The sequence below is a fragment of the Podarcis liolepis genome (genome assembly GCF_965112155.1).
Source record: "Podarcis liolepis genome assembly, chromosome: 2".
Classification (NCBI taxonomy): domain Eukaryota; kingdom Metazoa; phylum Chordata; class Lepidosauria; order Squamata; family Lacertidae; genus Podarcis; species Podarcis liolepis.
In genome coordinates, this window is record NC_139555.1 from 75437902 (window position 1) to 75465357 (window position 27456).

The 27456-nt window shown below is 39.8% G+C and overlaps 2 protein-coding genes across 4 annotated transcripts in view; one reads left to right on the forward strand and one right to left on the reverse strand.

Moving 5' to 3' along the window:
• Nucleotides 1-3022, forward strand: part of STAB1 (stabilin 1) — a 95432-nt gene extending 92410 nt beyond the window's left edge. For all 3 annotated transcript variants that reach the window (XM_083488830.1, XM_083488831.1, XM_083488832.1), the window contains 3 exons: nt 311-454; nt 1243-1353; nt 2309-3022. In XM_083488830.1, the coding sequence (XP_083344956.1) occupies nt 311-454; nt 1243-1353; nt 2309-2353 (300 nt within the window). In that variant the 3' untranslated portion in view covers nt 2354-3022. The remainder of the gene's footprint in view (nt 1-310; nt 455-1242; nt 1354-2308) is intronic.
• Nucleotides 3023-3175: 153 nt separating this feature from the next.
• The window catches only part of NT5DC2 (5'-nucleotidase domain containing 2), a 34015-nt gene continuing 9734 nt past the window's right edge, over nt 3176-27456 (reverse strand). Inside the window, exons 5-15 of the mRNA XM_083488874.1 lie at nt 25853-25908; nt 23625-23718; nt 18360-18488; nt 17531-17591; nt 17248-17350; nt 13416-13517; nt 12520-12601; nt 10492-10578; nt 8900-9040; nt 8296-8360; nt 3176-6973 (exon numbers count right to left, since the gene is read on the reverse strand). Coding sequence (XP_083345000.1) covers nt 6712-6973; nt 8296-8360; nt 8900-9040; nt 10492-10578; nt 12520-12601; nt 13416-13517; nt 17248-17350; nt 17531-17591; nt 18360-18488; nt 23625-23718; nt 25853-25908 — 1182 coding nt within the window. The 3' untranslated portion in view covers nt 3176-6711. The remainder of the gene's footprint in view (nt 6974-8295; nt 8361-8899; nt 9041-10491; nt 10579-12519; nt 12602-13415; nt 13518-17247; nt 17351-17530; nt 17592-18359; nt 18489-23624; nt 23719-25852; nt 25909-27456) is intronic.

The window sequence follows — 27456 nt, forward strand, 5'->3', positions numbered from 1 at the left end:
TGATTGGAAGAGAAGGAAAGCTGCAGGGCTACTTGGGGGTTGGTCAGAAGTACTTCTCCTTTATTGGTTGCTGCTTCCTGTCCAACTTCTCCGGCAGTTTTCTACAGCTTCACAGCAGGAAGCATGCCAACTCACCTCTTGCTCTGGTGGCTGTTTTCAGGGGCAGAGATCCACCAAACATAATCATAATGATAGAGTTTTCGGATTTGCTGTAGAACAGCATGGCACTTTAAGAAAACACTAGCTGCCTTTAACTAAGGCAGGACTCTAATCCAACATTTTGAAATACGAACAAAACTGCTTTTCACAGGTTGTTGGTGCTGTGAAATCACCTGCTGCTGCGACCATCGGTGTATCCATTGTAGCCTCCCTAGTATTGTGTGCAATGGTGGCTGGCGTGTCCTACATCTACCTCAAAAGGAAGAACCAAGGATTCCAGTTTCGCTATTTCAAGGTATCTTTGTCATGCATTTTGTTTATTTAAACCATTAATATACCACCTATCATAGTCTCTAAACGGTTTACAAGTCCTGCAAAGTGTCAGCTCTTCATTCATTACTCCCACAGACTTTCCACCATCAATTATATGGATTAAGTGGGGAAATAACTTTTAATTTCTTGCATTCTCATTTCTGGTCACAGGCACCTGTAACATTGTATCCATGCCAAGTATTGGGAGGAATTCAAGAGTGTACCAATTGTGCTAGTGGAATGGCTTGCACAGGAAACCAGTACAGTTGGATGCGCAACAGATTTTATCTAGCCCTGATACTTCCTGTTGCTCAACCAGTTGCACAACCAGCTTTTGTTTTTTATTTTTACGAGATTTATATCCCGCCCTTCATCATAAGATCTCAGGGCAGTTTACAGAATAAAATACAGGATAAAAACAAGTAAAGATTTTTTTATTTTTTTATAGCAACTACTCATTTTTCTGAGGAAAATAGTTAGTTTGCTTAAAAGTTTCATAATTCCTCACGTCCCACTCACAATGTAGCTTCAGTTATGCATCACAATAGGCAGGACAACTCTAGCTATCGGCTCATTTGGCCAGCCATGCTGCAGGTGTATACGGGATGAGGGAATCCCTTTGAGCACTAATGAAAGAGCACTATATCAATACTAATTAATAAAGTTATAGACCAAATTGATGCCAGTGGTTTGTGCGTTTTTAAATTAATTAATCAGCTTTGCAGTTAGAAGGGCAGAGACATGCTTAGCCTATTTCTACTTTGCCTGTAGGCTGAGCTGGAAGATGACGAGCCTTCTTCCTGGGAGGAAAGGAGCCCACACTTGGTGTCCATTCCAAATCCCATTTATGGAGCAGACATCTCAATCTATGAGCCATTTGAGGTAAGACAACTGATCTTTATATTTTGTTCATACATTTATACAAAGTGTAGTGAAGTTTTTCCTAATTTCAACCTTTTCTACATTTACTGTCCATATATAATCAAAATTAATTAAGAAAGCATTTCTCATTAGTCTCTTAATTGAATCATTTAGAAGCCGCCTTGATTTTCAGGCAATCTGAAGAGGCATTGCTCCCCCAGTCTAGTGGCTGTAACTGAGTATCGCAACAAACCAACATTTATAATGATAGGAAAATTTTACCCTCCTTCTGGACTTGACCACTCCCTTGCAGCACAACTGCAACTTTGGAAGCTTTCCATTCCCTTTTCAATAAACTGCAGTTAAACTTTTTGCAAGAGCCCCCAAAAACTGTGGCAAACCTTAACAACGCTGTGTTTGAAGGAAACCAACTTAACTATGGTTTGTAGAACTAAGCCAGCTTCTTCAAGATTAGCTACAGTTTAGAGTTCAGATTAATGTTAAAATATGATTAATTGAAACCGGAAACAAACACTTCCACTCTCCTTGCAGTCTCAGCAGGAGAGAGAGGGGAGCATGCAAGTTTGTGGGAAAGCTAGGTTGATTCCTGTGATCACAAACCATAGCCTATCATGGCATCTGAATACAAGCAAAGTTTTGCTTTTCCATTCATCTTTCAGAAGGCGATCACCAAACTGGGATTGGCAGTACTTAGTATCTTGGCATAGTGCCGTTGAATAATCTTCAATAAATGATCTAAAATGGTGAATTTAAGGCTGCCCAAAATGATTGCTTCCTTTGCTCTTGCAATGTGCACCAAGCCACAGATGGTCCACATGGCATATTTGTAGTGGACAATTGATATTGTAGTGACCGGTTTGCTTGTACTACAGTAAGTTTGCAAAAGTCAAGCTTGTTCTCTATAGAACTCTTGTCAGATTAACTGGCCTAATATGTATTTGAATGTTTGTTTCAGGATTCTCTCACCGGAGAAGATTTTTCAGATGCCTTTGGAATTTGAGGCGACCAGTAAGCTGGAAACAACACTTTTCCAGAAGCTATGTAATTCAGAATGAACAGAATATGGCTGTTATGGACTGCTAAGAAGCCTTGCCTGCCCTTTCAATGGTGACAAATTAACAAGCGGCTTGAATTGTAAATGTTTAACATACCTCAGTTCCATTCCTCTTCTCACATGGGCAAGAAATTGGGGCCCATAGAGCTCCTTGCCCTTGCATGCACACAGGGACTTTGGCAATTTTCTGTTTGAATGTAGCCCCCTTGTGCTGCTTTTGGGTGTCAGGAATGAGTTTCTGGATGTCATAAGGAGTGGCAGTAGGAAGGGGAGGGATGGAAAGTCATGTTGCGTTCTTTGGCTTCTGCTCCTAAATCTTCAGGCTGAAACTTAGGGAATATGATGACTCTTGAATGTGTTTGGATCGGTGGATGCTGTGGAGAATCTTCAGTGGGCCAATAAAATCTGAGTTCAGTTAGATAACTTTACTCTGAAACTGCACTATGGAGCCTTCTGCCGATCCCTTTTTTTAAACGTTACTTAAAAGGCAGTTTGAAATAATACTGCCTGAAAATTGTAGGCCCATCTTTGTTTATAATCCTGCTGAATTTATGTACTGTTCTGAGAATGACAGATGTTTGTAAATGAATGGGAACAAGCAAACGTCAACCTTCATTAAGCGTTTGGTTATTTTGAACCTGAAGATAGTTATTCAACACTTAGTAAGGATACATAATGGTGAAAAGGTATGTTCTGCCTTATGATTGAGAGCCATTATTTAGTAATCCCCACACTGCCATAAGAAAAGACAATGTCAAGAGAAAGTCATTATCCCATGATGCAATACTTTATTTTTGTAAAAATAGTAAATAACCAACAAAAGAAACATTCTACACTTGCAAGGTCACTTAGAACAAACCACAAATTCTGTGTAGTGTGGGAAAGAAGAATGAATGTTTGTGCAGATTGTTGTGAAGTAGGCACGCAGCTGACAGCAGGATGCTTTGTGAGCAGACCTGTGAGCCAAAACTATTTTACCTAGCGCAGACAAAATTTGACCAAATCATTATTTCAGTTCTTCAAGTTCTGAGCCATTTGGCATTATACAAAGTAGCCTACTTGTAATAGAATGAGGATAATGCTAACTTGAGCACCTTATGACACAGAACCTTAGGTTGGGTTTCAAAAATGCTTCAAGAAAATTCTTAGAATAATTTAGATAGAACAATGTCTGACAAGTAATCCAGTATCACATTTTCTGTGGAATACAGTAAATACATGGAAACAGTATAGCAAGTTAATTGGTTTCTCTGCCATTTCAATCTTACAGCTTTTTATTCAAATGCTCATTTCCTTCACCTAAACGTCTAGCCAAACTGATATTATATCACTTAGGAAAACTAGCTGTTTAATATATTTCATGTTCAAAAGCTAGGTCACAGATGGCTTTATGATGCAGGAATCGTTATGTTAGTTATTCATGTTATCTCTTCTGTGCAGTATAAAGTTAATTGGCACATTTAAAGCAGGCAACATTAATAAGGAAATGAAGTGACATCAAGTTTTATACCTTCACTTTGAATGGGAATGCCCAGCCTTTCCAGAAATTCTATGTTGGGCAGGGCTCCCCCCCCCCCAATTTTATTCTGGTTGACACCCCTGTAGGCATTCCACAGTGTTATGTGTTTGCCTACACAGTCCTTATCTGTTTTTAAAAGTCATCATGTTTGAAGAGAGACTTGACATAGTTGAGAACGTGTCAAAAGAGAAGAAATAACAATAAATAAATAACAGCCCTACATAATACATTAGCTTGCAGGACACATGCAGACTATATAACTATAGTTGTCATTAAATACAGTGGCACCTCGGGTTAAGTACTTAAGAACAGACCTCTAGAACGAATTAACCTGAGACTGTTCTTAACCTGAAGCACCACGTTAGCTAGTGAGGCCTCCCACTGCCGCTGCGCCGCCGCTGGGCAATTTCTGTTCTCATCCTGAAACAAAGTTCTTAACCCAAGGTACTATTTCTGGGTTAGCGGAGTCTGTAACCTGAAGCGTATGTAACCTGAAGCGTATGTAACCCGAGGCACCACTGTAGTAGAAAACTTCAGAGAAGCCATTTTAAGGTATGTTTGTTTCCTTACTTAAGATGTGAATGATAAAGTGATTTTTTTTTGCACAACTAAACTTAAGCCTATTATAGCTACAGAATAATTTATCAAACCACATTTTATAAACCAGCTCAGTGTGTTTGACTAATACGTAGAATTCTAATATAATTCCCTAAAAGAGTAAAATATAAGATGCAGTACACAAAGGCCAGTATCCTAGTCTTAAACGACATCACTTTGGTACCATATACATGAGAAACAGCAACAAAACATCTCCTAAAGCATCAACTACAGTGACAACAATTTCTATAGCTTGACAGTAAGGTTGCTTTGGCATCGTTAGAATGCAATTTACCATGTCAATGCACAGTTCAGCTTAATTCCAGTTTTGAACTGCCATTTGTAAGGCAAAATAGTTCTTGATAGATTTTTTTAAAACTGTGCTGGAATCATTTGGAGCAGCTTTATTCATTTATAGCCATACCTAAATTAGCCAGCACAAAACCCATTATAGAATTCAATCAGATTGCAATATTTTAAAAAATAAACACAGGTCCCCTGCCCAGCTTTTAATTTATACTCCTGCAACGCTTATCAGAGCCAGCCCAAATGGACTTTGGTGAGTCTTCCAGGGAAAGATGTTCTATTAAATGGTATGTTTCTGATCTGCAGTAGCTGGGTACAAAAACAGGTATTAAGTTGAGGGTCAGGGGGCTCCATTATGATGAAATATAGAAAAGATGTGTCGCCAAACTAGCTTCGGCCCAAAATGTTTGCCTTTACCAATATATAGGAAACGGCCTTCTATCAAGTCAGACCAGTTGCTGGATTTTAGATGGGACATTCCTAAACATACAGAGAGCTTGAACATGAGGCTTTTTATATGCAGAACAAGTGCAAACACTGTAACACTTCAGTTAACATGGTCTTGATAACTCACCACTTGCATTAGCTGATGCTTCTTCTGAGTAGTCTTTCAATGGCAGCTCCACCTATTGCACAGTGAAAGAGACCCAGGTTTATATCTCACACAGAGGAGAAAGTACCCATGGCTTCAGCCATTGAACCCTAGGCTCACCTTTTGCAGCACGCTGGTGATAGATTGCGTCCTTCATTTGTGTCAGGCTAAAAAGTAGCAGATGCTTAAATAAAACACCATTTGTTTCCATATTTTGATCTCAAGTTAAGAAATAGGTTTGAAATTCAAGCTACACTTATACAATGGTGAAAAGTAGTTTTTAGAAATATATGGGATGGTATATTTAATAGGGCTGATTGAAACATGCATGCACATCATGTTACGAGTGCAGCAACGACGTTCATTGTTGAGCCATTACAAAGCTACCACATCAGCTGATGTTACCACAAACACAGTGCTTTCCAATGGTCAGGTCACACATTGTGCTACAAGTCAGTGTAATCAAGTGGTACATGTGGACCAGTCCACACTCTCGCAGAAATGCACACTACCGATTGTGAAATCTCACTGTGCTCTCAGCAGCAGTCATTGATCTACCAGGTGAGATACTTTGCCTGTTTAGCCCTTCTGAGCCATGCTCACAATAAGCTCTGTTGATCACTACATTTGTACATAAAACTGAATTGGCTATATGTTGTTTATTATACTGTGCTCAGTTGTGCAAAGATACACAAGCTAGCACCTTTGAATTTATAACCTAATCAAGTCTTAATCTAGCACATTCTGAGCTGCTGGCAGTTATTAAAGTTTAAAATTCTTTTGCCAAGGATTTAGAGTGCATCTCAGTGCTAGTGAACCAAAAGTAATTCTGGCTTAGGTCTTAAGAATATAAATGTGTCCACATTTTAGTAGGAATACATCCAGAGCTATTTGCCAATATAATCACAGCTAAGTCTGGGTAGAGACATGGACAAATAGGGCTTTATAGTATCAACAAGTTCTGAGAATATCATCGGATCATGGCTACACACTGCACAAACTCTGGATCTACACAAAACGTTTTGGGTAGAATCTCTATGTAGAAGGAACTACTTTATGGAGACAGTGCACAGGAACCCAATTCACCTTTGGACTTCTTATCAGTGAAGCATTTCTAAGACATAATTTGCACAGCCTTTTCACTCGTTCATCTTGAGTATCTATTAGGAAGTGCTGGGAGGCAAAGGACAGCAATAGGCACACACTGTAACCAGGTTGCAATCTAAGGCTAAGCTGCTGGGCCCTTCCTATACAACAGCTGTATTGCAGCAGTGGGACATACACATCCTTTCACCGGATGTGCACCATTTCCTCCAAGAATGGAGTCTTCATGCAACCAGTGCAGAGCTGGTCCATCCAGAGGGGAGCTTCATGCTGCAGCGGAGTGCGCCGGGGGTAGAAGGTGAAGTTGACATCATAGTTCAGCAGGCAACTGATGGATGCCATGTAGATGTCAGAGAAACGGATCAGTCTTCGAGAAAAGTAGGTCGGGTTGTGGAAGGTTCGAAAGATGCTTCCAAATTGGGGGTTAAAAAGATTCTTCGAAAGTGACCTGGAAGGAAATAATTTGCTATTAAGCCATGAGAACAGAAACCCTTGAAAACGTCTGGGGTTGTGCACGGACAGGCGGAGCACCCCCGCCCCCCAGCCCTGGGTGACAGCCGAGTGGAATGATGACTCAAGACAACGTGTTATGGGAGTAAAATTTTGGCCACAACTTTATTAAAGCTCCAGATGTAGGGAGACCTTGGCTTAGGCATTGGGCGTTTATCCCTCCCAGTCCCCAGCCGGGGATCTGGGGAACATCAGGGTTATCCAGAATGTGTGGGGATTGGGCTGGCTCTGGATAATGTCTGTTCAAGCAGAGAGCCTGTCCCCCATTTCACCGCCGTCGCAGAGGAGAGCAATGACAACCTATTGGCGTATGGCCAATGCCTCCCATCAAAACAACCCCTTTAACGGGGAACCCTGGGATTGCCGTCGCAGGAGGGGCGTGGGTCACCGCTTCACGCCCCCCCCCCATTTAGGGAAGATAGACTAAAGGATTCTGCCCAATGCCTGAAACTGCCAAAGTTGTGATGTTTTGTTATGGGGGAGGCAAAACCTGCCAATGCAGGAAAATTCCTTTCTAGCCCTTCAACAGCGACCATAACGTAGCAGCGCCAGTGTAAAGAAGAGGCTAACCTGCAAAAGAAGGCTTAACTGAGGGAGGGCAGGGTGGGAGAAGCTCTGAAGCCGACTGAGAACTCCCAGGTAAGTTCTGCCCACTATTGTGTGGGCAGGGCGATCCCTCCCCTTACCTGGCCAACTCTCTCCTGGCAACGCCTCCCCAGCTGGGATTGGGTAACTGGCAGAGGTAGGCGGCTACCTCCAGGTGTCCAGCCGGGGGGGGGGGGCGAATTCAGGCTGTACTGCCGGGAGCCACATGGGATTGGGGCGGGCGGGCAGCGCACGACCACGCAAAAGGCCCCCCCCCCATTTGATGTGGAGAGCGGTCATTGGGTTACTGTAGCTACTCAGAATTCCTCTGCTGTGTATGGCTGGTAGATTAGTCTGTTTAAGGGAGCACCCAGCATCCTCTTTAGAGCTTGCTAAAAGCTTTTCCTGCACCTCTTAAGTTCTGAGAGACAGATGAGGAGTGCCTGACACGTTTGTCTTGCCTTAAGTAGGCCACCTGCACCCCTGAACTGTGTTCAGTATAGAAGCAAAGCAATATTGGGGATTAGCATACTATGAAAATGCCTTTTTAGTCACAACCAGTTCCTAATTAAGTGCGAGATTTGTGTTTGGAATTTATGTAATAATGCAATGACAGTTTTCTCTTTTTTTGAGGCGGGGAGGAACAGACGACAATAATAAAATATCAAGACCCACCTAATTTCCTGTCGTTCTTTCATCCATTCCAGTAGCACCTGCCTAGATTCTGCATCTTGATACATCTAAAAGTAAAAAAAATCAACCCCAAGATGTTTGAATATTGAACATATCTGAATATCAGGCTAAATACATGATTTAATACTTATGAAGGTTGCAGTTTTACATCTCCTTTCATCAGAGAAAAGAAATACAAACAAGGAAATATAGCCAGGAAGTTGGCTTAGCTACGGTTAGGGTGATGGCAAGCCTAACCATAATCATTGTATCAGTGTGGTGTAGTGGTTAAGCCAGTGTGGTGTAGAGCCAGTGTGGTGTAGTGGTTAAGAGCGGTAGTCATGTAATCTGGGAAACCGGGTTCGTGTCTCCACTCCTCCACATGCAGCTGCTGGGTGACCTTGGGCCAGTCACACTTCTGTGAAGTCTCTCAGCCCCACTCACCTCACAGAGTGTTTGTTGTGGGGGAGGAAGGGAAAGGAGAATGTTAGCCGCTTTGAGACTCCTGAAGGGGAGTGAAAGGCGGGATATCAAATCCAAACTCTTCTTCTTCTTCTTCTTCATGCTAGGCAACTACTTAATAAAATCACCATTTGGTCTATTTTACCTGCATTCTCTCCAAAAGTCCTGTAAGAGCCTGCTGCCAAGTCAAAGAGTGCATATATTGTTCTGTATTAATGATTCGGATTTCCGTCTCAAGTTCTGGAACAATGGCACCTGTCCTCCAACCATGCCGCAGCATGAGATCCTAAGAAAGAGGGAGGGAAGGAAGGGCATAGCATACGATACTGCGATGCAGCCTTGTAAATAAGCCCACAATACACATTTTAATAGCCCTGCCATACTGATAAATCAGTTCATAGCCTGAAGGAAAGAGTTTTTCATCCAGTTCTTACTCGCCAACAACAAGCAGGAAAGCCACTATTCATTGTTAGCTTTTCACTTTATCCTATAGTCTACTCTTTTCTTTCTTACGCCATTTAATTTTTAAATAAACTTTAATCTTCTTTTAGCTTTATTAGTCCTTGAGGAGTGGCAGTCTGTAGGAGTGGAGAAGAGGGGGTGGCGATCTCTGGGTTGAACAGAGTATGCTACAGAAATGTATGGTGGTTATGTTTTATTTACAAAAAAAGGAAAAATGCTTAGTAAACAAAATGCAGCAGTTGAAATATGTTTGTAGATGACAGCATTTGCAATCGCAGGTTAGGGAGTCTACTCAAGGCCAGTTCATTCCCAAAAGCAGTCAACCACTCATGCAGACTTGGTTTTATTCCCCTTAATGAAAAATATATATACCCTGCCTACCAAAACATGAAGATAGCATACAAAAGATGCAATATACTCCAAAAACTATGATGTCAGATACGATAAAAGTACCCAATAAAACCATTCAATAAATGCTCTGCAGAGTTTTTCCTAACAGCAGCCTCGGCAAGGAAATCAGCTTGAGTGTAACTGAGCCAGCGCACAATGTCAGCTGGCAGGCTGGAGCTCTTCAGATGTACATGTAAAGAGATATAGCAGGATAGAATCCTATGCATTGTTATTACAGAACAGGTTCTACTGACATCAGTGGGCCCTAGTATTTTTGACTAAGCATGCATAGCAATGGGCGTCTGTCCAGCAGAAACACCCTGCCTCTCCCCACCCCATCCAATTTTCTGGAATGGTTCTTGCAAGGTGCAAGTGGTTGCTGCCAGAAGGAAATAGCCTCTCTGTTCACAAGGTATAAGGCAGATCCTGGCCAAGCAGAAAGGGAAGAAGTGGTGGGAGGAGAAACCTCATTTTGCAAGTTGCCTTTAGAAAAATAAAGTTAAAAATAGTAGACAAAGTTGACACGGGGGGGGGGGAGAGATCCAACAGTTACTTTTTAAACTGTTATTCTTAAAAATGGTTATATATGGACTGTGGTTTGGAAATGTGCCTTAAAATGGCAGACTAGAAGAAGAAAGTATTGGACCTTTTGCAATAAACTTGATGCTGGTATGGGTTTCAAATCAGGACTGGCTAAAAAGGAACCACCTATGCAATGGGAGTTGATCATGCTGAACAAGAATCAAAGCCATAGTGTGGGTGTCTTCCACAAATATATCCCAGAGCAACAATACTGAAGAACGAAGCTGTCCTTGGATTTTGGTAGCAAGCAGAGGCCACTAAGTAGCACTGAGATAAAATTCCAAGTGGGACTGGAGTACTTACTGCAAGGTCGCTGTACAAATGGTCACCAAAATAAAGGACCTTGGACCCACGCCAGCCTGTTAGCCGCAGAAAATCAAACAGATTGCCCTTGAAACATAAGATGAACAAAAGAATGTGAGAATAAACTTAAATATCTGATTTCTTCTTGCAAAGAAAAACAGTGTGTGCCGGTCTTGAAAAGGTCAAAAAAATAAGTCTCTCACTACTTTGATTTTTCTACAGAGCCAAGGAAACAAAGAGAAAATATTTGTTCAGAATAAGCCGCTTATTAAAAGAAACATCCATGGGTAAAAGCTTAAGGAGTTCTCACGGGAACTTTGTCAAATTAGGGGAAATGGCGACTTTGGAACGCTAGATTTATAATCCCATCATTCCTACTAATTCATATCTTGCACGTTGTTTGTATTCAAGGAACCATCCTAAATTTATAGACTAACTGATCCCTAAGTGTGCGGTGAGTTAAGTTCTTATCTGATTCAGCCTCACTGTAGCTTTGTACGACAATCCACTGCTACTCCAATACTACAGTTGAAAAACTACAAACAAAAAGGGGTTGTATCCCGAAAGCAATGGGACTGATGTTTGTAATAATTAATTTCGGTCCCATTACTTTAAATGGGTCTGCTTTAAAGCATAGCTAAGTCATGATTCGTGTTAGTGATTTGCTACATGCTGAACATTAATTTCAAGATAGTCTAGGCACAATTTCAATATGCTACTCCCAGGGCCCTCAAAGTGGGACACAGGCTATCTTATAAAGGTACACTTACTTTTTTGCAGTGACCATTATCTGTTCCTAAGCTTCTCCCCATTGACCCAACTTCTGTATGTTTTGACTGGGCTGTAAGGCAGATCTGTCCTCAGATATCCTAGCAGCAAAACACAGGCTGCTGGGTTCCCTCCACTATTACTCATGCTTCCTAATGAATCCTGGCATGACCAGAACTAGACTTCCATCATCACTGACGTCAATCCCAACCCATCACATTCACAGGATGAATGAATGACATTTTTTGCTGTTTAACAGATCAACCGAATTCCAACTTTAGGAAACTTTCCCAACATTGGCATGCCTAGTAAGAATGGAGAAATGTGTTAATTTCAGTGGGAATTTGTTGTCAACCACATACGCACACACCAATAATCATCTCCCTAACTATGACAACCATTCAAATGTTTGTGCTGGGAAGGTTTTAACATATTGGATTCTAAGACAAGAGTCTGGTAATAAAGACATCTGGGAAAAACACAACTAGGAAACTGCGGGTCAAAATGATTTCCCTGCTGGGACACTTTTACCCATGTATTAAGTCACATATGGTATGAATATACAGAGCCTTCCTCATCTTCCTAGTCTCATCCAGACAGCATTCTATTAACAAATCCTGAAGATATTTAGCCATATTATGTTTGTTTGGATAATGCTACAGCCATTGTCCAATTGGCACCATATTGTTATGTCCGAAATACTTTGACATTATAATTCTGAAGGCCTGATTTGATCACAGCACTGCCTCAGAACCATTTCTGAATTTTAGAGAGCTCAACTGCGAATCACATAAAGTGGGCTACTAACAATTTTTCGTGGTATCTTCTACTGCTCAATAATCTTCTAGCCTTCCTCAAAAGATTTTTCAAAGCCCTGCTAACTCCTAGTCTACCTGCGAACAAGACTACCTCGCCTACATATTAAAATAGGAAAACAAAATCTTGCTCGACTGTTTTCCTTCAGAAACAATGGGATGAAATCATTTCAAAAGAACAGGACAAATATGTTTATGACTTCAGAAGGGTAATTATCCACCTCAGCTTTTATCTTATGACATATTTGCACCACAGTTCTAAGAATGGGAGATTCTAAGAAAATGGAAATAAAGACGCTATGAAAAAAGTATAAAATTACAGCTTTTGAAGAAGAGTAGCAAATACCTTTTTCATGCTTGCTCACATACTTCAAAGTGACTCAAAAAAATTCTAGTATCCTTAAGCTAAGCCATGAAGTGATAAGATACTGTTAAGTAGTCTTACCTGTTTGTAAATTTTCCCCTTTTCCAGTTTGCTTATTTTATCCCAGTGAAGTGAACCTTTTTCATCCATTTTCCTGAAGGGTCTACAAAAGTCAAACAACTGCTGTTACAGGCCTGCAAACGAGTGAGTCTTGCTATGGAAACTTGAAGTAACATGACAAATGAGAAGTGATTCCTTAAGTCACTTTGTGTTAAATCATCATTAGTTTTATTATGTGAACTGTTCAAAAGTTTGTTAATGAAAGCAGCAGGAGGAAAGAAATTGGCCCATTTATTCACAACAGTTTGCATAATGAAAGTGTATGGTCTATTTTAAGAGAAAAAACAGCCACTGCATGCTTTCTAGGATGTTAGGGACTCAATATATATAACCACTTCAACACACATGGCAGCTGGGGCAGAGGAAAAGGTGTCCTAAAAATAGTTATTTGACTTATTGTACATGGATGCTTGACGTCAATGGCTTGCATTACACACAGTATTAAAGACTTCAAATACTCTGCAAAAGGCAGGGAATTAACATAATACATTTCTGTACAATTTGACAAACAAGCAGTTTTAGAAGAAGGAGCTTGTTTGGGTTGATCTCACCAGAATTTGAAAATACAAAAAAGTAATTTGGCATCTTGAAAGGAAACCCACTACTGCTAATGAACAGCTGCTGTCAAAACATGGCAATTGCATACTTAATTCCTCTCTTTCCTCACCCCACCAGTCAGGATTCCTGCCCATAGCCTGACTGCGGGATGTTCCACATTCCTGGCTCTGCCCCCCCCCCCTTATCATCAACTAATGATGTGGGGCAGAGAAGCACTGAATCTGCAGTTGCCATTTTGTGTAACAGCTGCAAAGTTAAATGTAACATATAGTTCTGGTATACTCCAACCCAAAACATACTTGCGTCTATCAGTGAAGAAATTTGGCTTATCTGCTTGCACAATGACCATGTCAAAAAGGTCTCGCCAGTTATTGCCAACCATGTGCTTCATTCCTTTATCACTGCAGACAAAAACAGGGAAAGGTTATTTCATTTAATCCAGTGTATGGTACTCTAGAGAAAGATTTCATTTTGATCTGATGAAAGACATGGATTATCTGCCAAGATTTTTTCTTTTTAAAAAAATTCTAACCTGCCTTCCTAACAGCACAGCAGGAGCTGAGTTTTGTTAGGGCTTACTGTTCATCTACACAAAGATGTGGTCCACAAAATGATTTTTCCTCCCTTTACTCTGAATTCCAGAAGCAGTCAAGGCAATAATATAAAATTAATGTCATTAGTGCAAGAATTTTTTTGTGTGCAATGAAACTCTGCTCGGCTGTCCTTCTCTGTGCCTCTAAAATTGTTCTGGTGGTTCTTCCCAATGGTCTAGAACGTTTTTGGGAGGGCATAATTCCATTGTGCAAGTGCAAATCCTTGAATTAATGGAACAAATGTACTGGATACTGCCCCAAGCCTTCTTACTTCTACTCTGGGTACCTCCAAAATGCAAACCAATTCCAGAAGGGAGCCTTTCTCTATGCTCAGGAAAGGGTTGGGGTTTTGTCCTCAGTACTGTGCTAGGCTTCAGAAGCAGTCAAAAAGTAAGAAAGCTTCAGTCCGTTTACATGTGTTCATTAGGCTATCTTCAATACATACACTGTTCTTCATGTTCTGCAACTTTATTTATTTATTTAAGCAATTTATGTAGCAGTGTACAATGAGGTTACAAAAGAGAAAAATATTAACTATGAAAATCAGTAAAGTTTTCTTTAAATGTTTTTAAAACTGTTCACCAAGCACCTCAAGTTTGACAGGGTAGACCCCTGTCAGATCTCAAAGGCATTCCAGAGAACTGGGCCAACAATGCCCAGAACAAGGTCTGCTAGCACAATGGGCCGTATTCTCCCTCTTCCCTGCCCTGCATCCCTCAAATATGTCCTGGAGGAAAACCCAGAACAGACTTAGGGAGTGTGTGAGGGCCCCACAGGAGAAAAGTCTTGTTGTCCCTATGTTGAATTCCACTCCATGTGTCAGAGCCACAAGGGTCAACTAACAGCAGGTCCCCTGAAGACCTGGGTGATCAGACAGGCTAGTTAAGGAATCAGTATTTTTTGCACCATAACACTCACTTTTTTCCTCCTAGAAAGTAAGGGGAAATGTCTGTGCGTGTTATGGAGGAAATGCCTACGGGTGGCATGCCTACGGATTTTCCTCCTCTAAAAACTACGTGCGTGTTATGGTTGGGTGCGTGTTATAGAGCGAAAAATACGGTAAATTATTCTCCAATCCTTCCCTGCCTGAAGTTCCCCATGGCTTCTGAGTTCAGCTTGACAAGACCTCAGCCATGCCTTTAGGCTAAAAGGTTCATACTGGCTAGTCCAGGAAGCGAAAGCTCAGAAAAAGCTCAATATGGAGGCCAAATGGCTGAAATATTGGGAAATTCTGGAACAAGAGGGAGATAGACTGAAACTGCAGAGTTTTGAGAAACTAAAAAATAAAGTGCGAGATTGGCTTCATTATTATCAGATAATGGAGGCATACAATTTGGACAAGAAAATTGGCTTCCAGGTGGAAAAATCAAAATTAGAAACAGAACTGCTAGAACCCAAAACTAAGATTTTGTCAAAGATGTATAACTTGCTGTTGAAATGGAATACTCAGGATGAAACGGTGAAATCTGTTATGATTAAATGGGCACAAGATGTTGGACATAACATAATGATGGCTGACTGGGAACAGTTATGGACCACAGGTATGAAATTTACGGCATGTAATGCCTTAAGAGAGAATATTATGAAAATGATATACAGGTGGTACATGACACCAGTCAAGCTTGCAAAAATCTATCATTTGCCCGATAATAAATGTTGGAAATGTAAAGAAACTGAAGGTACATTCTTTCACCTTTCGTGGACGTGCCCAAGGATTAAGGCTTTCTGGGAGATGATCTATAATGAAATGAAAAAGGTATTCAAATATACCTTCCTGAAGAAACCAGAGGCCTTTCTCCTGGGCATAGTCGGCCAATTGGTGCCAAAGAAGGATAGAATTTTCTTTAACAGCAGCAAGAATACTTATTGCAAAGTAATGGAAGATACAAGATCTACCCACCCTGGAAGAATGGCAGATGAAGGTGATGGACTATATGGAACTGGCGGAAATGACTGGCAGAATCCGAGACCAGGGAGAAGAGTCGGTGGAAGAAGAGTGGAAGAAATTTAAAGACTATTTACAGAAATATTGCAAAATTAATGAATGTTAGAATGATGTCTGAATGAAGTTAAGTGGTTTTAGCAGCAATGTGATTAAGGTGTATGTAAAAATGGATTGTTAACAGATGAAAATTCAAAGTTATAATTTATTAAGTTAAAGGATTAAGATAAAAACAAAGAGGGAAAGGAATTGCTGAATTAATTAATAGAACTGGAATACAAAAAAGGGAGGTGTGAGGAGGTCAGGGAAGTAAGGAAATGAAATGTAAGGTACGGAAAGATTGATGTGTTTTTTAAAAAATGTTTATTATCTTTTTTCTGTATTTTGTATTTTTTTTCTCTTTTTCTCTTTTTATTTATGTAATCTTTTCTTTGAAACTTTAATAAACATCATATATATATATATATATATATATATATATATATATAAACATTTTTTATAAACATTTGTGAACTAGGCTAGGAAGCCAGGATGGGTGTCACTTGCTGCATAACACATGCAGCGGCAAACATGCATTTGCCACCATATTACATGTGAAGAAGGCTTCAGCATTTTGAGGGCTCCTGCAGAGGTTTCTTAGAGAGGCACTTGGTAGTTAATTCGTGAGATAAATGGCTCCAAGTCATTTCCAGCCTAGATCAACAACAACAGAATAGCACCTTCAGTTCTGTGAAGGCATGGATGAAGAACATGTTCCATTACCAAAGTCTACAAAAAACACCTATTATGGGAGAGTTGATTTTCTTAAAAAGGAGTTTACTATAGAATCTGAAGGCTTTGGTCCATTACCATCTATTCATTAGGTTTCCTATAATGCATACAATGTTCTATTTTATTGCACAATCCTGCATGAAGATGGGGTGCATCCAGAGATCTAATCAGAGCCAAGTTACTTTTCACTTTGGCACGTGTGGAAGCACCACACACCACCAGAACATTACAGAAAACAGGATGCTTGTATTTACCTTCTCTATCCCCAGCCAGCCCTTTCCTTTGGCCTGTTCCAGTAATTCAGATCCATAGCATGAGTCACTCATAGCAGGCAAACAGGGAGGGTGAGTTGGAAATATCAGAGGCACACAGACCATAGAGTTGAGTCCACATGCACCTATGCATACAAAGGTGGGACAACGAAACAGACCTGTGCATGTACCAGGACAGAACTGTGCCCTTAGGAATGATTACAATCACTTCTCAAATTTAACTTTGCAACCACAGAACTAGCAATGCAGTTTCTCCAGTTTCACAGTCGTGTACAATTCTTTGCTAAAACTTGCTGTACTTGTTTGCAATGGTATGATTACGTTGTTAACTGAACGCCACCATCACCTGATGGTGAAAGCAGGGTAACAAATCAAATACACAAATAGATCCTCATGTTATTATAACAATAATAAAATCTTATCTTCCCACAATTAAAAATGTTTACATAAGAAAGCTGCTATCCAGATGGTCTGCACTGAACAATTACTACTGTCATTTAACATTTGCACATAAGCAACCATTTCATTAAGATGCATAAGAGATGATACTCACACAAAGCTAAAAGGACTGTTTGTGATAAGAAATAGTTTTTTGTTATGGTTAACCAGTCGATTTAGGACAGCATAAGTTTCATCTCCATGAAGAATATATTTTTCTGCAAGAAACAGATTAAGCTAAGCATAATGTAAAAGTACACAACACTATGACAAAAAAGAAAACATTTAGGCAAATTTCAGTTTGGTGGTTCAAAACCATTAATCTAAAGCCATTAGATGCCAGACAGTGTTCATTACTATTCAAAAAAACCTTAATCAAAGTTTAGAACTTAACTGACCCATGTCCTTTTCAATCCATTTGTACATCATTCCTTTCACATGGACATCTTTAATGGCATCCTAAAACAGCAACGAGTAGTTATGCATAAGTCTTAAACCTTGTATTGTATTATACAGCACCATCAATGTAAATGCCGCTTTATAAAGTAATCATCAAAAGAGAAAACTGTCAGGAACTTGACATATGATGTAGGAAATCTGCACCCAAAGCACTAACACAGTCTGTGTATCAGTGGACTTTGAAGGCACTCGTGTGTGTGTGTGTGTGTGTGTGTGTGTGTGTGTAACACAGAGAAACCAAATGATAAGTAATTTCCATGAATCCACTGAAGTCACTGATACATGGGTATATTTAAATTTATAGTCCAAAGCAACTGTGATGCTAAAGATGTATAAGCAGAATTCTGCTTGTGTGGTCAGGTTCCTATAGGTGTTGAAAAAAAGCAGCTTAGGAGTATTACTGAAGATGACAAATGACAGAAGCAATGTACAAAGCAGAGTCATGACACCTTAAAGATGAAGTGGAATCCAGTCCACCAAAGCATATGCCACAATAAAACATGTTAAGTCTTTAAGGTACCACAAGACTGGTGCTTTTGCTGCAACAGAATAACATGGCTGCCCCTCTGGAAAATGCAATATAGATATTCTCTATACTTCATGCTAATTAAAATAATAATTAACGGTTGCTTGATTTTTTTTGTCTCCTTTATTTATTTATTACTATTTGACAATGATACATTATGCTTGTGCAACGCAACCCTCATATAAGACACGGGACTGCCAAAGGCAGAGTTTTCACCTATACCCTAAAACAGCTGTACTCACACTTATATCCTTGTAAAGATGAACTTGGTCATACTCAATATTGTGAGTCATGAAATAGTCAGTCACGGATGAAAGCAGAGTCATTTCAGGAAGGGAGAAGATGTCCATAAACTGCTTAATTGATGGACCCTGTCCAAAAGAGGAAACGCAATATAAAAACTGCTGTTTAACATAATGTACTTCTATAGGAAGTGGGAGTGTCTCACATTTCAGCTGAACACAGCGTACCCTCTGCGAATGCAATAATAGAGAGTTACTGAAGTTTTTGAATCAGCAGCTGTGGTTTTCCTCTCCAAAGCAATGAATCAAATGTGGCATGCATGTACAGGAGTCAGAGACTTACTGTAACTAGGCAAGTATGAGATGATTTTAGAGACTCTGGTAAACAACACTGGGAACATGGATACTTAACTGGCATGCATCTAATTCTATCAGGATTTGTGAAAGATTAGCAAGCCCCCTCTTTTTCCATCAGCTTTGGGACTGACGTAAAGAAACACCTATCTGCTGATGTCTGCTTTTTTAAGCTACTATTATGTTGTTGAGGTTGTTTTACTGCTGTCTTGAGCTGCCTTTCGCTCACCTAATGGTCTCAAAAGATGGGATATAACACACACAAAAACTGCTTCAGCGGCAACTTCATATGACCAAGGAATACAAAAACAAATAACATTACCAAATTTACCAAAGTAAATTAATTAAAAATCCTACTCAGGAAACAAAATCATTCACGTTATTAAAAACTGTAATGTTGTAAATAATTATGTATTCATTCCTTGGTATTAATATACCTCTTTAAAGGAACTTCGCTGATCCATTAACCTTTGATCTACAAATTATATTCAAAATTGGATTGGGTTTGGATTGCTATATATTTTTAACTGTATAATCAGTTTATATAGTCACTTCTGTATAGAAAGGTGACTGCACTCACGTGTTCACCATTTCACTATAGCAACTGAACAGAGGCTTGGTTTACAGAGAGATTGCACACACATAGGTACAGCAAATCTTTGTCATGATGCAAGGGGATAAACCTATTGCATAGTATTCACATGCTATCAGGCATGGAAAAAACATAGTAGATAGAGGGATAAATCATTGATTAGCTTTTGATTTGCATGGGACCATTGTGGGGAAAGATTAGTAATGGACAGGTATGTATATGTGTTATTGTATAGAACAAAAAAAAAGTCTTTTCCCCAATCTTTTGAGGCAATACAGCCCAAGTCTATTTGAAGCATTTGGATTTAGCTGTATTAAAACAAGCTAAATGAAATAAAAAGAAAATAAAGATAAGTACCCTAGATTGAACTGCACTGACATGCAGGATATGTGAAAGTATCAGTGATCTCAAACTCTGTGCTATCATGAACCTCCAGTGCCTAGTCTGGTCACTAAATTTTCTGGTCACTAAAAGGGTATAGTAAATAGTAGGATACTACTGTACTTGGTGATTTGTTTATTTCAAGAAGTAGTTCCCAATTTCTCAGGTCTTTAAAGAAATGGGAGTCTCTAGAAGTGGCAACAATGACAGAGACAAAAATCTGTTCTCTTTTAGCAGCTGAACAGTACAAAAAAAAAAAACCAACACAAAAAGCCAAGACTGAACTACAAATTAAAGCCGTATGTGGCAGTCTGTTAACAACTGAAAATTATTGAAATATGACCTTTCCTTTCATCTGACTAAAGGAATAATCTGCTTTATAATACAGATTATGCTAAGAAACACTTTTATTAAACAGAAATCAGATACTAACTGCCATATGGCCAGGGGGCTGGTATCGTTGCTGATTGAGCAAAACAGCTACACCATAATGACCTTAACTAGACAAGACCTAATTCAACAGAACTCACCTTCCAACTATAATGACATCAACAAATTATTTCTGGTCTGTCAGTTGGAAGGGACTTATGTACACTGTCAATGCACACACTAGAGCAATAAACTAATCAATACCACGTTATCAGACCATTCAAGCCCTACCTTCCTTCTTTTTAGGCTTCTGACTTGCTAAGCTAACATTATTCTACCAATATCTTGTGTTTTTTTAATGCATGTATCATCTCCAATGCTTCCCATATTTTAATCAGATACTTTTGATTTCTTGATGAAACCCTTAAAACAATGTAATAAGCAGCCTTAAATGTGTTCGAAGGACCCCAGGAGGGGAGATAATATTTTAAATAAGAAAGGCCAATGAATAGTTGCACTAGTGGGAGCCAGAACTGCAGACCTAGAGGTTACTTTAAAGTATAGCAGAACATGGAATATCTGCTATAAGGTAACTGCATATTATCTTAATGGAGGAAGAGGTCAGGGAAAGAAAAAAGTATTGGGAGAAGCCAAGGAAGCTAGAATGATCTTTGTTAAAACAGAAGGGATTCTCCCCGCCAGCAGACCACCACCTACAAGGTTTTAGATTAAAAACAGACAAATACTGCATAGGAATACAGTGGTGCCCCGCAAGACGAATGCCTCGCAAGACGGAAAACTCGCTAGACGAAAGAGTTTTCCGTTTTGGAGGTGCTTCGCAAGACGATTTTCCTATGGGCTTGCTTTGCAAGACGACAATGCCTTGCGAGTTCCTGCCGGTTTTTTTCCTTTCCCCCACTTTTTCTAAGCCGCTAAGCTGCTTATCAGCTGATCCAATCAGCAGATAAGCTGCTAAAAGCCGCTAATAGCGCTAATCCGTCAATGGGCTTGCTTCGCAAGACGAAAAAACCGCTAGACGAAGAGAATCACAGAACGGATTCTTTTCGTCTTGCGAGGCACCACTGTAGATGTTTCTTACTTAATCCAAATGCGGGGGAAAAATGTACTGTATAGTTAAAAGGTCTTTTTAAAAATCAATGTAATTTAGTTCTTTCTTCAAGCAATTATAAAAAACCTCATGGGTCAGAATTTCCCTTTTTTGTCATCACATCATATATCCATGGTGTATGAGACAACAGTGTTTGCTTTAGATATGGTTAATCTACCATTGAACAAACAATTCTCTCTCAAAACTTTCCTAACTCACAGAGCTGTCATGAAGGACAAATAAGTCATATTTAACCATAGTGTGTAATGGGTTTTGGGTTTTTTTGTTTTGCAAAAAGCTATATAAAGCACCAAAAATCTGTCTACTGCAACTATGCTCTCTATCTTTTAAGATTTCACTGAACATCGCTCCCATTAAAGCATATCTCCACAGCTATTTTTTTATGACATTACAATTTACAGGATGGTGAATACCGTACATCTTTTGATTGTACAGTATGATCATGTAAAACACATATTAGGCCCTGCTCCCACGAAGATAGAAATAAAACTGAATTATTCCTAGTATGCAGGAATAATTTGTACCAACCTTTAGGAAATTGTTAATGGATGAATACACACACCATTTACCGGCCTTTCCCACAGACCTGTACCCAATGAGGGCAAGGAAACATGAAGACATGACTGCACTGTTGAAGGAACCTCACACAAACAGAAAAACTTCTCTAGAAAAGGCAGCTGTTCTGCAGATCAATTGGCAGCAAACAACAGCTTACACATCTCTACCGACGGGTAGGCTACGAATGTAATGCCCTTTAGGCACACATCCCCCCTTCCAAAATTCATGGGAGATTACATACTCTCATGAAGTGAGGAACAGGGTACTAGTCCAGCTCAGGTCAGGAAAAGGGATTTTTGATCCTCTAATATATAGACCGACCCACTCTGAAATGTATCAGGGCTTTCTTGCCAGTCATCTCTCTCAGTTGTCAGATCTCCCTCATCCTTTCAGAATCCTAGTATTTGAGAGGGTGGGAGTCTGGTTAGACTGGAAGAACAAGGAGGGCATGTTCTTTCCCATTCAATGCATCCTCAGCCTTGCATCCTCAGCCTTGCACCAGGGAAGTGATCAGATTAGCAGAAGTCAGCTGCTTAAAGACAGGTTTCTGGCATTTCACAATCTTCTACAAATGAGAAGGAATCCAGCTGAGGAGCGTACACAAATGTTTTACTGTCACAAAACTACTTCTGGACTCCACTGAAATGTAACATATTGTATCCAACCAAGTCACCCCATTAATGGAAAAACTTCTGCCTACGCAAAGGAACTTCCTCTACACCCCTTGAGCCCCTTTACCCAAAATCTTGTTCTGGGGTCCTTCCAACCTTCTGGATCAACTGTGGAGAGGGGGACATGGGAAGACAGGAGGAGTCCTTCTTGGATGAATTTGCTGAGTACAACCCAATGTGTTACATACAAGTATTACTTCTGTTCTAAAGGTGTGTATTGCACGTCTCCCTGCCCAGTGGAAGAAGGACAATGTATTTCAAAATTGGAACTAGGGAATTGTTCAAATGTTACTTTATCTGTGAACCTTAATGCATAAAAAATGGCGAGAGGGAGAGTAAGGCAACACTTGCACCAGAAAAGCCTATGTTTATCTGAATGCACTATCTCATTGACCTTGAGGAATGAGTACACAAGCCTGAGATTTGCTCATGATTTAGCTGTGCACAGAGATTCAGAGAGTGACGTAGTGTCTGAACTGTCTCCGAGAGTAACACCATTTCTGAATAAATGCAGAGCGTCAAATTACAAGTCTAGAGAAAAATATTTTCTTTTAATAAGTTGCTGTTAAGTCCTTCAAAAAGGAACACTATACAGTTAGTTGGGGTGGTTATCTGGTAGCTTACAGATCCTATCTGGCCATTGAACAACTTCATCTAGTCCTCTGCAGTGCTACTAAATTGCAATAGTGTTGAAAAACAACAACAAACTTAGATTTGAAGGCTTGAAATGGTTGTAAAAACATGCAAGAGATCTAATCTCCATATTAACACCATGGCTGTTGGGGCTTTGTATAAATATGCTGACAGATACCCAAACTTCTGGAATACTCATTGGAACAGCAGAGCCCCAGAGATGACCACTCCCAAGAAAGATGAACAGATGCATAAGTACTATGCAAAAATATGAATAATTATTCAGCATTGCTAGTAATAATACTTAAAGTGCTCCCTAGGTGGTCATATCTGGAGTCATCCAGTCAGCCAACAAATTTAAGATTATTTTACAAAAGTCAACCAGACTCACTGTCTCCCTGACAAATTGTTCATATGCTCCTGAAGAAACAGTATGTTTAAACTGGCAAGCGCTGCCTTTTCACACTTGGAAGAAATCACTGGCATTTTCACTTAATTCCTGCATATTGGATTTCTCAGTTATTAAGAAGAGCCAAAGCCCCATTTTATTAAATGGTCAATAACGAAGCTTATGGTACCTTGCCGTAAAAGTCACTCATCTGGTATAATGGAATATGCTGGGTCCCGCCATACATTTCAATGACCTCTTCATCAGGCACTGGTTTCAGCCCTCTATAAGCAAGTTAAAAGACTGAATGTCAACCTCAAGTGAGATAAATGCCAGAAAGGAGAAAAAGGACAGACTGGAATGAAAGTCTATTTCTATCACAGCATGGGCCTTTCAGCTGCCCCAAAATCAAAGAAAGCAGAGATTAAACTTTTCACAGGTCATTTATAAATTGGTAGCCAGCTGTGTTCACTTCACTGAGAATCATTTCTGATTGGTTATTCTGTGCAACTTTTTTAAAAAAGTTATATAATAGGTATGTGCTTTGGAAGTGCAAATCAACCAACATAGCTCCTCTTGGTTTTATCACCATGTTAATAAAGGTTCACTGTATTATTTTATGAGGAGTGTTAAATTTCAGGTGCTTCAGCATTGACCCAAGATCCTTCAATGAAGAAGAAGAGAAGAAGAGTTTGGATTTGATATCCCGCCTTTCACTCCCCTTCAGGTGTCTCAAAGCGGCTAACATTCTCCTTTCCCTTCCTCCCCCACAACAAACACTCTGTGAGGTGAGTGGGGCTGAGAGACTTCACAGAAGTGTGACTGGCCCAAGGTCACCCAGCAGCTGCATGTGGAGGAGCGGAGACACAAACCCGGTTTCCCAGATTACGTGACTACCGCTCTTAACCACTACACCACACTGGCTACTTGATTCAACTCACTGCATAAAACAGTAGTGTCTGAATATTATCAAGCATCTTTTGAGGTAGCTTCTGAATCATGCAGGACAGCTTCATATAATGTACAGACAACAAACTAAAGAATATTTCTCTGAAGGAAATTAAGGAAACAAAATATAATAATATGATACTGTGTAAAAAATAACAAATGAGACTTAGTTTTTTTGAGAACAATCAGAAGTTTATTTTATCCTTCTTACTGTCATTTTTTATTTCCTTTTCCTTTTTATTTATTTTTTGTTGTATTTTTCTTTTTCTTGTGTGGTGTTCATGCATAAACTGTAATATGGCAAATTGTTTTGTAAATATGTGTTGAATGTTTAATAAAGATTTATAAAAATTTTAAAACAAAAAACAAAAAAGTAGTTTCAGAATCATGCAAACAGCTTCATGTTTCATTGTTTTTCAGCTAGAATGCTTTTATTACAATTGTATCAAAAGTGACATTGCAAAGGACAAGGTATATGAAGCTAATAGAAGGAACCAGAAAATCTACACACACCAAAGTTATTAACAAAACGAAAGTTGGCTAAACGAAGAATTGAGTCCAAACCCATGTGAGTCTATAGGATACAAAAGGAATTTAAGCTCTCCTCGGCTAAGCCAGTGTTCTTGGTATTGTATCTTAAGAAGTTATTCAGCTGGATTGGACGGTTATGTGGTTGAGACAGCTGGGCAAAGTAATGGGATACCACGACAGTTGCAAGAGAAAGGAGAATAAGTGTCAGTGGAGCCCGGGCACAATGACAATAATTGCTTCTCCAGGGGAGAATTTCCACTAGACTCTGGTTCCAAGATGGCACAGCTAGTACCTCTCCCTGCATTACTCACAAAATTAAAACCTATTCAATCTAACTGGCAGATATGCATGCACAACAGGACATCATTTTTGTGCATTTTGCAAGGCAATAACTACAATCAGTTACTTTTGATAAATAAATAAATGATTAAACATTCACTTCGAACATCATGTTCTGAACTTTTGACTCAGCTCTTAATTGACTGCTACTGGGTTTTGTTTTTTTATGCTCAGAAAGGATCTTTCCACACAACTTCACTAATGAATGTGGCAGTTAAGCATATTTATCAGGGCGGGATGTCAGCTTCCTTTTTTAAACCGTTGATGCAACTTGTGCACGTTTCAATTTCTTAGTGAGGGACAGTGAGATAAGGAGAACATCCGACTTCAGTAAGTCTTGCCAGCGTGTTCTGCCTGCACTGACTTAAGTCACAGACCTGGAATTCAATTGTGTAAACAAGAGTTTAATCTCTGCCAATAAAATATAATTAGGCTTTCACTCCTACTACATGTGGCCATTAAAATGCTGCATCAAAGCAACAAGCTTTAATAAGAGCAAACAAAAGGGAACAGATCCAGAAAGAGAATGTACACGTACAGAGTTTGCATTTTAATTTGCCTTATATTCGCATATATTTTAAGAGATGGTATTCAACTCACTGATATGCAGTACCCAACTGAACATAGTGGAAAGCATCAATCTTCATCAGAAGGCTCTGAAAGATAAGCAGACCTTTACTGAGAAGATCCTCTGTATATTTTACTCATTCTGCAGAACCTAACATTAAAAGAAGTCAGTCCTACCTAAACTGATCCTCCTATTGTAACGCATTCTTAAATTCCACTCACAGATTGCTAGTCATGTGTTAAGGTGCACTGAGAGGGAGTGCTACTAAACCCCTCTGTCCCTGCAGAACAAAACCACCACTACACCAAGCACATATAGCAAAATATAAAGCAAGAGCCTTCTACTGATTACCATTGGGCATGGAGGGAAATTTGGAGGTATTGTAGAAGTTATTCAGAAGAATCCTACAGTTGTTTGGTGACAACCCTGGTCCTGATGGTAAAATGTAACATTTGCAAAAGAGACAGCGCAAGTAAACACACTTTCAACAGAGTGTCTTGAATGGCAGCCTAGCTGTGCTCTGCCTCCAAAGTCACAACAGCCAACAGGATTTCAACTAATTCAAGGACCAATCTGAGCCACAGCCAGGGAACAAAGAGACAGCTCACATATGACACGCAGCATGAAGCCACACTGTCTGGACTCATGGCTAGAGAGCAAAGAGCACACATATGGGAATCTGGTTATGGAGAACTTGGCATACACTCCTACCCAGCAGCTTAAGGGCAGGGAGGAGACATCTAGGTGAGGATCACTTGTCTTCTCATCCCCCTTAAGGAGGACCTTTGCTTCAGAATTACACACAGCCACTGGGAACTTTAATTCCACTTCTGCAATTATGAGTGAAAGGGCAAGGCAGTCCACGCATGTAAGCAAGGGAAGGGGAAACCGAGGAGGAAACCATGTCTCAAAGCATAACTCTAAAGGCACCATCCATTCCTCCCCACTGAACACAACATAGAAATAAATGGGCATGCAGAACATTCAAAACACTTATGTGCTTCAGGTTCCCCCTGTTTGAACAGTGTACTTGCTAAATAAACTTTTCGTACTCAGCAGATTGGCACATAACTGCACGTTTGCCAAGAGGGCTCCTGTTGGCAACAACTCCCTCAATACTCAAACATATACTATGCAATTATCAGCAAAGGACACTGGGAGCACAGGGATCTCTGTTGGTGAACTCTGGGCACTTTATTCTGTCTTTTCTCACTGAGGACCAGACACACATGACTTAATTTTCCTTGCTGGATGGAGGGGTAGGAGGAGGAGAGAATGTGATATAAGCAGAAAAGTGTTCTATTGCAACTCCTTACAATACTGAACTTCAAATTTAAAAAAAGAAGTATGTTCAGTATTAAATCTCTCATCGTGGTAGTTTGGAAGCCATAAAATACTTTACAAATCCTTTTTTAAAAGTCATCTTCTCTAGCCCCAAGACTCCTCAGCTGAGGATGATTGATAGTTCTGTGCAAATATCATATGGGTTTCATATATTATTGTGTTCTATGTATTTGACAAGCTAGCTGTCTGGCCCCAGTCCAATGCTTGTTAAGTTGAAACTAATGCCTTGTATGCAGAAGCCAAAAGGATGAAGGAAGGAAATTACACCTGAATAATCCTGGCCCCATAGGAA